The following is a 12297-nucleotide window of genomic DNA, read 5'->3' on the forward strand; positions in this document are numbered from 1 at the left end:
CTGGAAGCATGGCGGCGAGGAGAGTTTAATAAAACACACGAAACAACAAATCAGGCTCCCGAGGAGTTCCAGCGTGTGTCTCTGAGCTTTTCACTTCACGACCATCACGAGTTCATCCTCCACCAGGAGGACATTTTACTGATTCATTTCATTTCCTTCACGTTCCTGCTCCTGCCGAGTACCACGACGTCCCCGTTTGTCCCCTAAAGCGTCTCACTATTTTCAGAAGTACTGAAAGATCAAGATGTTTTTATCAGAGCGCCGTCTCGAGTGTGGCGAGTCCTCGGGAAACCGAGAGGATCTTCGTGTTTTTTTTGTGCGTTTTTTTTTCCCGGCTCCGCACCGCGAACAGAGAGGCTTGGAAGGAGAGGTGTTTCTGATTAACAAATCCCACGGACACATAAAAAGAAGCAGCGTGTGAGAGTGATTTGTCACTAAAGTCTCATTCAACTCGCTTTTCTGTCAAGTTCCCATTTTCAAACTTCAAACACATCTTAGAAGAAGAAGGAAAAAAAAAAAAGTCTAGCATGTTCAATCCACCTCCACCTTCGGCCATTAGTGGACTTAAATAGATTTTTACTTCTTTTTTTTACTTCCTTTTCTGACCTACACCAATATTAGAGCTTTCTTATTCTGACATTCTTAAAACTGGCTCGTCTATGAAGATGATTGAGTTACAGTTGTTTTAAAACTCACAATGCACTATATAAATGAAGAGTGTTCAAATGAACCAGGGCTGCACAGTGTGGAGGTGAGCTGCTGTATGATTGCAGTTTGCATGTTCACCTCGTGCATGCATGGATTTTCTACTACAACCACAGAACATGCATTTAGGTCTAATTGGTGGCTGTAAATGGCCCGATGGAGTGAGTCTCAGTTTGCCTTGTGACCTGTGACCCACCCAGGCTCCCATCCGGCCATTAAACCACCAAACAAATGGTAGAAATGTCAAAGGATTTAAAAAAAGGTCTTAAGAGTAGTGGACACAACACAACACTGAGACGCGAGCTGAGATATCGGTGATGCCGTCATGGACGCTGACAAACTGGCCTCAAAGTCATACTGTCAGGGTGAGTCTGTAAAAACACCCATAATGTGATAAGAGAAGTTTTATTGGACATTTCTATGTGTTTTGCACCAGAAGGTTGAATAAAAATTGGCTTTCTGTTGAGATTGTTGTCATTTTCAGAAGTAATTGTTTGTTTTTTTGTGAAAAGTTCAATCATGTGTATTCTGCACAACGACAAAGAAAAACCATAACGTTGAAATGAAAAAGGTTGTTATACCACTCAAGATGAAATTGGGCTGTATGTGGCTCCTAAACTAAAATGTGTTTGGCCCCTGGTGAACAAACCAACCTGTACCTGGCCATATATACGTACTCAGCTCTGAGAGCCTCATTCTTCCAGGTTTAAATGATTAAACAAAATTTAAAGGCATGTTTGTTGGCAGACCTGGACTGATTCACAGTCTGGTTTTTCTATCAGTGTAAAGAGGGAGCCATTTACAAATGACTGAGGATTTAGCAGAGGCTTGCTGCTGTGATTTGTGTTTTCTGCAGATTTTGCTCGGGCACACAGACAATGGAAATAGATTAAAGCCTGATGGTGCTCTCACTGTAAATCTGGCCCGCGGCGGTGGGTGTAGTATATCCTGGCACGCAGCTCAGGAGTGCGTTCCGGAGTCTTGATTCTGCCCTCTAGCGGTCAAATACCACTTAATGCAGCTTTGCGGGGGAGAACTGGGACAAAGCCCTGGTGGTTAGATGCCTGTGTATCTGTGTGGGATGAGAGAGACCTAATTTGTGTGAGCGAGCAGTCTCGTGGGCTCCCGGTGGGGGGAGGGGGGACTCACGTGGTTGCGGGTCAGCTCCATCTTCCACGGCCTTAATGAAGATGTGGATGGAGAGGTCGGCCTGATGGACGGTGTCTGCCGTGGCCCGGGCCAGGGCGGCGGCCAGGGAGCACGGGCAGTTACTGCGGAGAGGAGAGGAGAGGAGACACGGTCATGAATGGCCCAGGAAGAGAAATCATCCAACAGTAATCCCCAGTGGAGGTCAACAGTGTCGTCTATCCAGTTTATTTTTACTGGCGGCGGGATCTGGGTTTATTAGAAAAAGTGCTCGCGGGTGGATGCACACCGGGTCTCCGGAGCTGCAGGAAGCAAACTGCATCAAATGATCACAAAAGTGAAGCAGCGACGTGGTAAATGTGTTTCCGCTGCAGCGCTGCCCACTGTCAAATATCATGGCATCAATTGTTTCACAGTATTTCCTGATTTTGAAGCCTTGACTTGATTCCACACGTTGACATCAGTCAGCTTCTAACTTTGTTTTGTTTGAAACCCTGTGAAGGAAAACATGTTAAGTAGTAACTATGTCTCGTGTCGTGTTCAGCCACTTGAATTGATCCACACAAAAAAAAACATGTCGAACAACAACTACAAAACGTTCAAAGATACTTTGTTTACTGCAACATGTGTCCAAACAATCATTCAAGCATCATAAGGTCAGGGAGAGAGAGAGAGAGTGAGAGAGCGAGCGAGAGAGAGAGTCAGAGTCCTTCAGAATCTGAATTGCAAATGAAACTTTACAATTCATGGCAAAAAAGAGGGTTTTTTGGGGTTTTAAATTTAACCCATTGAACTCCTTCCTTCAGAAACTATAACTAAAAAGAGCTTAAAAGGACAAGCAGTTTTCCTCATCAGAAAGAAATGAATGGTTTGGCCCCATCACAACACAACTCACATAGAAAAGTTTGGATCCTGGAAAAGAAGAAAAAAAAAGGTGCTGTCGCTTTAAAATGATTGCATTTCGAGAGAAACCCTCATATTTACTCTAATGACATGCTTGGTGGTTACTGCATCTAAGATGTTTTAAGATCAGAGGTGTCAAACTCATTTTAGTTCAGGGGCCACATTCAGACTGATTTCATCTGGAGAGGGCTGGACCAGTAACATATTGCCATTATAACATTTAAATTTAAACTCTAAAGTTTTTCTTTGTTGTGGCGCAGAGTGTACGTGATGGAAATGTTGATATTTCTGCAAACCAAACAGTTACAATCTCAACATAAAGCCAATTTTAACAAAACCTGGTGCAAAATACAATGAAATGTCCAGAAAGCCTCTCCTATAGCTGTTGCATTATGGGTGTTTTGACAAACTAAGAAGACTAAGAAGTCCGACAATTTAATTTCAACAGGCGTCATGGGAATTTGATTTGAAGTCTTATTTTCCAGGACTGAAAGTGAACGCAGCAGACGCAGAGAAGCGCTGAACCAACACGGTCAGCATGACGTGCAGAGCGAGAATAAAACTCCACATTCAAAACTCGTTGCATAATCTGATACAATAACTGTTTGAGCGGTTTCAATACAAACGTCCCTGTGAGAGGAATTTATTACATAAAGCGTTTAATCACTGCACACGGCATTGTGAGCTTCTTAAATGAAGTCAGATTTCATTAAAAGCTGCAGATATCATGTCAGCTGGAGCAAAGCGCTGCCACCCCCCCCCCCCCCCCCCCCAGGAGTGTTTAAAATTTTAATGCTCGCACACAAAACATCAGCAGTGCATCACAGCATCTGTCCACATGTGTGTGTGTGTGCTAAGGAAGAGGAGGAGGAGGTGCTACTTCTTCTTCTTCTTCTTCTTCTTCTTCTTCTTCTTCTTCTTCTTCTTCTTCTTCTTCAGGTTAACCGGCGCTGTGGAGCAGGAAGTGGAGGAGGAGGAGCAGAGGGGGTCATTTGAAGGACTGAAGGCTCGCTGTACATGAGTCACCAAGACAACTAGGCCACCTCCAGATGCAGGTAACCATGGCAACCAAACGGCTGGATGCGCGCCGTCAATTTGAAAGTAACCCTGAACCGAGCTGACGCCAGCTTAACGGCTCCTTAATGAGGGAAGGCCAGTGAGAGAAACATCCAATCTTCGTTTTAAATTTCACTCTTCCTGAATACGTGAGAAGATCCGACGGCGTGGAACCACAACTCATCACGTCTCAGATCCTTTACTGAAGACTGAAGGAAAAACAGTAGACCTGTGTAACATGGCCCTGTCATAAGATGAACAAATGTCGAATCAGTATTTTCTTATTTTCCCAAACTCACAATATTAAACTGAAAATCATAAAAAAAAAAAAAAAAGAAATTTTTGTTTGAAAATGCACTTTTTCAAGTAAATTTGACTAAAACATATTTAAAGTTATTTCCTTTTGCTTTAAATAAGAAAAATATGTAAAAAGCTGAGTGGGGTGAAGCTGTGTAGTTATAATGACAGCAGCACTGTAAGAAGGCAGAACACTACACTAATCCACTCATTCTTTATTAATCCCTGAAGCTGATGGGGGTCAAGGGTCACGCTCATTGACACAGCGGTGACCTGGGGGCTCTGGGACTCGAACCCACACAACTCTCAATCCCAAGTCTGCTCCTCTCGCTGCTCGATATATTCCTAAAGTATTAACTTTTATTTCTAAACCTACTTTATGTTCACACGCAACAATCTTCACAGCAACGTGCACATTTCAATTAAATCTGTTGTCGCTAGTTTTCATGTTAAAACTTAATCAGTGATATGATGAAGGTCCATTACGTAGATTGCAATATTCATATAGGTCAGAGGTGGGGAAAGAATTTGATGACACAAAAATCTACACAGAGTCTGCCCACTTTCTTAATACAAGCTGGTGAAGTTACAGTATTTCTATTTTCTTACATGTTCTACATTTACAAGACAACAGCGGTACGCATGCAGTTCTTTATGTTCTATGTACAACGTCACAAAAAGCAAGAAAATACCGATCGGATCTATAAAGCCTCGGCTGTTTCAGACCCTGTTTCCACCACAGAGGTCAGGGTGGAGAACGAGGTCAACAAAACGAACTCTCTCCTGAACACCTGACCACACACGACTTCACCGCGTTAAGACGCCACTTTTGTTACTGCCGGAGCTTCAGCGGCTGCGCTTCCCCCTCGAGGTGAAACATGCTCACCGTGTTTACTTTCAGCAAACTGTGATTCACTCCTCATATTTGCTCCTGCCTCTTCTCTGTCTCTTCCTCTCCTTGGAGAAAGTTTCAGAAGAGAAGTCGAGAAGTTCGCCCGTCTCCGTGGTAACCAGGGAAAACTACAAATACATCCACTGACGATCGCCTCGCAGGCGATCAGGGATCAGAGATGTCGTCACTCGACGTGCGGCGTACTTTCCCCTCTTGAACTCCTCTTGTTAATCACTGGGAGGCAGCGGCCTCTCGGCGGAGAGAGGGATTTTAAAGGTTTGGAGGTGCGTCCGTTAATTAGTCATAACGGTGATCTTCCCCTCAGCCGTAACCAAGAGCCTTCAACCAGACGGTAATTAATTTTATTCTAACATTAATGCGAGAGCTGAGGCTGCTGTGTGGGTTTCTCCTGGGAGTTTATATATGATTCATTGTGGTCCAGGCTGGAGAACGGGCCTGAGGAGAGGCCGACATCTGCAGGGCAAGGGGGCATCTTGGGACAGCGTGGATTTAAAAACTCTTAATCATTCGTCTTTTTTAGTGTCTTACTAACTCAGGGTCGAACCCCAGCCAGGCACACACACATTCATACCGACGGCCATATTAAAGTCAGCAGTTAACCGCAAAATCAAGTTTTGAAAAAGGACAAAACCACAGCAGGAGGAGAAAACCCAGGCATGAACAGGGGGAAACATGCAAACTACATAAAGACAAGTGTCTAACTCAAACCAGGAACATTGTCACTGGAGGCTGATCATGTCAGAGAAGAAGAATATCATTATTTGTCATTACTATCCCAAAGAAACGATCAGTGTTCTTTGGTCTTTTTGGTTTGTTAGGAGGGGGCGGCACCCTGGCAGGAGGGATACAGGTGGGCTGCAAATTATTTGAATTATTTGTACCTGTCATTTTGTTCCACGGGTGCAAACGCAGATCTAAACCTGGGATTTTGTAGGATCAGATGTGGGGAGAAAAAACCCACATCTGACAGAAAGACCAATGTAAATATATTCATTGCATATATTTTTTTTGTCATCTGCATTCTGCACGATACAATCTCATCTGAATATGCAAAGTTGTATAAAGAAAGATCAAACGGACAAAAAAAAGCGCACACCCACATTCAGTATCGGGGTCAAATTATAGCAAGGCGATACGTACAGTATATCCCAGTATCACAGGCAGCCTTTGTGTTTCATATCAGGTGTGACAGAACAGTTCAACAGGAAACAAAACAAGTGTTTTTCGTAGGATTCAGAGTTTTTGCTTTTGCAGTGCCGCAGCACAGGAAACTCCCGGTGGATGTGAGAAGGTGTCAGCCATGTGACAGACACTCACGTAACGGTTCATTTCACAATAGCCGACATGCTGTCACCTCACCACTCGTCCAGCCTCCACGTGTGAACAGCCGGATGAAGATGTGCAGAACCACCGAAGATTTCCACGGCTGATCGAATAGAAAGCAAAAGTGTGGGGGTTTATTCAGCTGGATCCTCACAGAAACACCAAAATTGAGGATTCTTTGTTGGAAAAGATCTTTTTTTTTAAGCTCGTTTTGCAACATGATCTAATTTCTTTTCTTCTTGATTTCAAAATGCCGGCAAGAACAGAGACCATGTAAACTTAAATACTCATAGAAATTTGCACATTTGCAAGATTCCATAAACTATATATATGTTTAGACTCGTTCATACATTTCATAGTTGTAAAAACTGAAGCTAGAAAAAGTAGTTTTCATGATTGTATACCCATCAGAGACACGCTGTGCTGTCGTGGTGAGTGTTGTCACCTCACAGCTGAAATCCCCCTGGTCTGAGTCCAGTGAGGAGCCTCTCAGTGTGTGTTTGTGTGTTCTCCCTCTGCACGCGTCAACATTTTGAAAATGATGTCTATTTTTCACAGAAATGGCAGAAACACTAAAATCGATGTTGTGAGCAGGCCAGGCCATTGCGTCTTCAAAAAGTTCATTATCCCCCATTTCCATGGGGATGGAGTCCAAGCGTTTTCAAAAACATGCGTTTTTCGGGGGGGTTTTCCACAGACACAAGAGTCGGAACGTTTACCAAAAAAAAAATTCCCACCTTGGAAGCCGTTTCCAAAAGAGTTGCATTGTCCGTGTCTTCCAGCACCCTCATCGTGTTGTAAATACCACCAAAGTTTTCCGTTATCACTTGAAAATGGGGCCTAAATTATCCACTGACTCCACATTTTTAATGTTGTCTATAAAATCTATCAAAATTTTAATTTCGTTGATATAAAACTTGGCCAATGTGTTGTACTGACTCTGCAGGTTGGAGCAAATTGAAGAACATCAGCTGCATTATAAGTTAACAACATTCACTCAAACTGTTTCTGCTTAAAGAAAGATTTGTTTTGTAGCTGCCTGAAAGGCTACATGGGTTGGTAATACACAAAGCGGGAGAAGAATAGTAAAGGTCATGCACCCTGTGGAAAATAACATGTTTAGTATAACCACTGTTTGCTTTTTCCTTTGGAGTGTTCGGCGCATGTGGTCCTATAATTCATCACGTCTCAATATCAGGTCCTTGATTTTGTTCTCAAAATGGGTCAAGGGCTGGAAAAAGGAGCACAGCTCTCAATGCATATGCCCCCATATAGCCATATACCATGGGAACCTCCGGGGTAAATGTCTCCTTGAAAACATGGTAAAAATGCCCCCTTCAGATCACAGGACATTATAACAATGCACCAAACTGGATCTAATTATTCTGACATACTAAGCTTATATTTAGCTTTAAAAAAAAACTAAACAAAATCCCATATATCCATCGATAGCTCACAGAAGTGCGAGCTGCTCACTCGCCCTGGAGGACATCTGTTTTCTGGCAGCAGAGCACATTCTACAGGGTGTTTTCATGATCACACAAGTGCTTCACGATGACAACAGCTTCACCCCCGGGGGCAAAGTTAACATTCAAATCACGTATTTCCACAAACAGTGTGCACTTCTTTATTTCTTTTATTTTCAGAAGCAGTGCACAACAGCCTGAGGAGAATAGGACATCAAAACAAATCTGTAAGGTCTCTTTACACTCCCAATGGCACCATCAAACACAACCTGACAAATAAATACAATTTGTTTAATTATATTACTATGAAACTGCCCGATATATACATCCAACCATCTATTTACTCCACTGCTTTATAGGCGCTCATATTAACACCAACGTGGTCACCAGCTACTCAAACATTGGGAGGAAAGTCATGCATGCATAAGGCGAACATGCAAACTCCAGACAGGTCTGACCCTTCAATCGCGTCTGTGGCTTGTTATGAACTGTCAGTTTTCAATATTATAGTCTGTCAGTGGTTTTCAACGTGTGGTGAATTTCTACCCTTGGGGAGTCGCAGAAAGCTTCAGGGGGTTGAACTCATGATGGTGATCTGACTTCTTCTTTTTCTATCAAAGTTCCGTCAAATAACTTCCTTCATAAATTCTGAATTAAAAATCTTAAAAAGTTTTCAGTTTAAATTTAAAGTGGCCTTTAATGCATCAATGCTTGTTTTGAGTCTGTGTCTTAGATCATTTAGGCCTTTACACGACAACATGTCACGTGAAAATGCATAGTCGTGAATTCATTGCATACAGAACGGGTCCTTACTTTTACTTTACTTCACTATTCAACATTTAATTTATTGTGAAATTGAGCAAATTTCAGTTTGATCATTTAAAAATAAAAACCTTCTCATATCGATATTTTTGAAAGGCACCGTCGCATCACCCTCTCGCCCCCACAACAACACACGATTTAATCGGCACAAACAAAGAGTGAAGCATGTTACATGTCATTTACCGCCATGAAATTCAAACCTCGTCCCCTTTGCTGTATTTATCTAATGCATTTTTTCATGTTCAAAACAATCCTGTTCTAAAGGCTTTTGACCATTTAAATCATTGAATTGCTCTTTTAATGATAACCTACATACACACCAAACAACATATTTTTAGAAACATTTTATAAATTGCAGTTTAACGGGAAAGCCTTCTGGGGGTCGCATTTATTCACCCTGCAAAACATGAGTGACAAAGTGCTTAAGTAGAAGGCTAAGAAACATACTTAAGCCCTTCAGTATACTGTACTTACTATATATAATAAAGGACTAATAAAATGAAGAGATGTGGAATTAATGCAACACAACAGAGTACATTGTGGAGCTGAGGGGTGTCGCTGTGTCTTCACCTCCATGATTTCATTCACAGAAAACATTTCCCCTCCATCCCTCCTCCCTCCATCCCTCCTCCCTCCTTCCGCCCGGCCGCCTGCCTGACGGGGGGGAGTGTGCCGAGCCGGGGAGCGCTGATTGGCTGCGGGTTACACAGAGAGAAGGTGCCGAGCACCAATGGCGGCTCCGCGCTGCTCGTGCATCACCGTGAGGTCATGTGGAGCGGAGGAGGATTAAAAGGAGAGCTTAATCCGGGTTCACACCATCACACTGCAGCGGCACGACGCCGGTGATGCTGACGGCGGGTCTGCGGCGTTCTCCTGTCATCCGTGAGACGCATTTTAATGTAAACGTTACGAAAGCTGCAAATACACTGCAGACACACACACACACACACACACACACACACACACACACACACACACACACACACACACACACACACACACACACACACACACACACACACACACACACACACACACACACACACACACACACACACACACACACACACACACAGGTCAGACGATCCAGTACAGCCTGAGTTCAAGGTCGTTTCTTTGTCCTGTCTCACTCTCGTGTTGACGCCACTGTATTTATCTGCAAACGTTCACTTGCTGCACGAGCTTTTTCTGATGCCAGCCATGTGACAGAAAACTGTCCTCCCAGTTACTTTGAAAGAGAAGCGGAGGCTCCTGGAGCAGATTTCATTCGTATAAACAGACAAACAGTGCGTTCTGAGAGGCAGAGACCCAAAGAAAACAAGAGAAGCAAACACAGTGAAAGAGGCTCTTGCAGCTCATAGGGAGACGACGCTATGGGCTGGAATCTACATTATTGAGCTTTCTTTATTATTGTCTTGTGCCACACAATACCTTACATAATCTTCACTTAAATAATTTGCGTCCACCATGACGGAATCCACCTCCCCGTTGATCAGTACAATAAAAAAAGTCATTTAACAGCCTGAACTTCGTGGTGGGAAACACAAGTCTAACGCAGGAAACTCAATCTGAAGAGAGATCAGATTTTGACACTAGACAGACTCTCTTCTGGTTTATTCATGGCCCGAGAGGCGCCGGGGGAGAGTTTAAACCCAGAGACACATTTAGCAATAATCTCACTTGTTTAGAACTACAGTCAAAATACTTTCGAGGATAGATGGACCCAACATGGTTATTTCAGCTAAAAACTAAGCTTTATAAACTTAAATAATTAGGTTTAATCTGTAAACTGTAGCAGCAACAAGTGGTCAGGTCATTAATGTCAAATAAAGTACACATTCTAACTTAAATTCAAATGCTTTCAAAACGTGGCCATCTTGTAAAAAAGTGTTTGTTACTGGTTCCAGAAAAGGGCGAGTTCGGCTGTGACTGATGTTTTCCAGTGTTAATGCACATAAATAGTGTTATAGTGATGGCAGGGTGTAAATTAGAGTGGGTGTTTTAGGATAATTGTGATTTTCTAAACCTTTTTCGTCTTAAAAACCATTGTTTTGTTAAAACACACTCTAAAGTGAGTATATTACAGGTTCAATGAAGGTACTTTTTTCAAAACTAGACACACTGTAAAACACAACAGGTGCAAAGTCTGTATGTTATATATCCAATCAAACACAAATTATAGCTGAGAGGCCACATAGAGCTCCGTTTCATCTTGAGTCGGTCGAACCAGTAAAATAGTGTCATAATCACCTGTAAATTTAAACTTTTAAGTTTTTCTTTTTTGCTGTTGTACAGAGAACACGTCATGAAAACGTTGATATTTTCGCATAACTGGAAAATTGCTACGCCAAATTACTACAATTTCAGCATAAAGCCAATCCTAATGAAGCCTCCTGCTGCAAAGTCCAGTAAAATGTCCTCAAAATAACTTTTTTTCCTATCGCTGTTGCATTATAAGTGTTTTTACAAACCGTGTAGTTTTGTGTCCGCTACTCTGAAGAAATGTGTCCCAAAAAACAATTCTTACAAATTGGTGGTTTGGCCGGTTTTGACCCAAGAGTCTTATGTTTGACGCCCCTGGTCAGGGAAGTCAATCAAATGTCACTACGTTGGATAAAGGGTGTGCATCACGTTGCACACATGTTCGTGTGATTTTTTTTTTTCTAGTTGAGGCAGTAATAATCTCTATAAGAAGCAGAGGAGGGATACGTACGACTATAAGGAAGCACTGAAGCTCTAAATAGTGACGACGGCTACTTTCCAGAAGCAACCAATCCAGAATATACTCAAGGCAGTGGCGTGAACCAGAAAAGGGCGTGAAGCGCCCCGCCGTGCAGGAGCCGGCGCCGGGGAGGAGCCGGTACGTCGGCTTGAAAAAGCCCTCGGTCGCTGGTCGCCGCCGGGCCTCAGCTGAACATCACAGCCCTGACTGTTGGTAAAACTGTGCGGCTTGATGTGGTGGTATGTTTGAGTCAGTGATGATCACTGCCCTCTCCGGCAGCCCGCTCCGCTCCGCCTGGCTGCTTTTGTTCTCTGCTGTGGCCTGTGTTTAGGAGCTCTGACAGGCTGCTCGCGCCGATAAAGCCGCTCTGGGTGTATGTGTTAGCAGATGACTCATGCGTGCAGCCATGTTTTTGTTGGGGTTTTTTTGTTGTTTTTTTCCTTCCCATCGCTCTCTCTCTCTCTCTCTCTCTCTCTCTCTCTCTCTCTCTCTCTCTCTCTCTCTCTCTCTCTCTCTCTCTCTCTCTCTCTCTCTCTCTCTCTCTCTCTCTCTCTCTCTCTCACCATCTCTTTCTGCGAGATTTCTCTTTTCTACAGAATTAGCCCCGCAGTGGAGCAACAAGGTTGTTTCCATAGCAACACAGAGGCAAGTGACTGACAGTCGATGGTGTCAGTCGTCCTGACTGCCGAAGCCCACAGAACCAGCTCCTGCTTCATTATTCTAAATATTGAAGCTTTCCTCCGCCAAGTGCAGGTGAGAGTGGAGACCTACAGGAACCCGCTCGGCTCTGCTGAAACGTTCCACACTGGGTTGAGATGGCGGTCCTCAAAAACCAATCGGCCATAACATTAAGACCACGGACAATTAAGACCGATTGTCTCTTTGTCGTGGCACCGTTAGTGGGAGGGATCATTTTGGATTTTAAGTGAGTATTTCCACCTGAA

At 43.3% G+C, this 12297-nt stretch overlaps 1 protein-coding gene across 1 annotated transcript in view; it reads right to left on the bottom strand.

Annotated features, from left to right (window-relative positions):
* ppm1e (protein phosphatase, Mg2+/Mn2+ dependent, 1E) overlaps nucleotides 1–12297 on the bottom strand; it is a gene marked incomplete at both ends in the record, with an annotated part of 54868 nt that overhangs the window by 8686 nt on the left and 33885 nt on the right. The window contains one exon of the mRNA XM_080508524.1: nucleotides 1855–1976. Coding sequence (XP_080364650.1) covers nucleotides 1855–1976 — 122 coding nt within the window. The remainder of the gene's footprint in view (nucleotides 1–1854; nucleotides 1977–12297) is intronic.

The sequence above is a fragment of the Blennius ocellaris genome (genome assembly GCF_963422515.1).
Source record: "Blennius ocellaris genome assembly, chromosome: 14".
Taxonomy (NCBI): Eukaryota; Metazoa; Chordata; class Actinopteri; order Blenniiformes; family Blenniidae; genus Blennius; species Blennius ocellaris.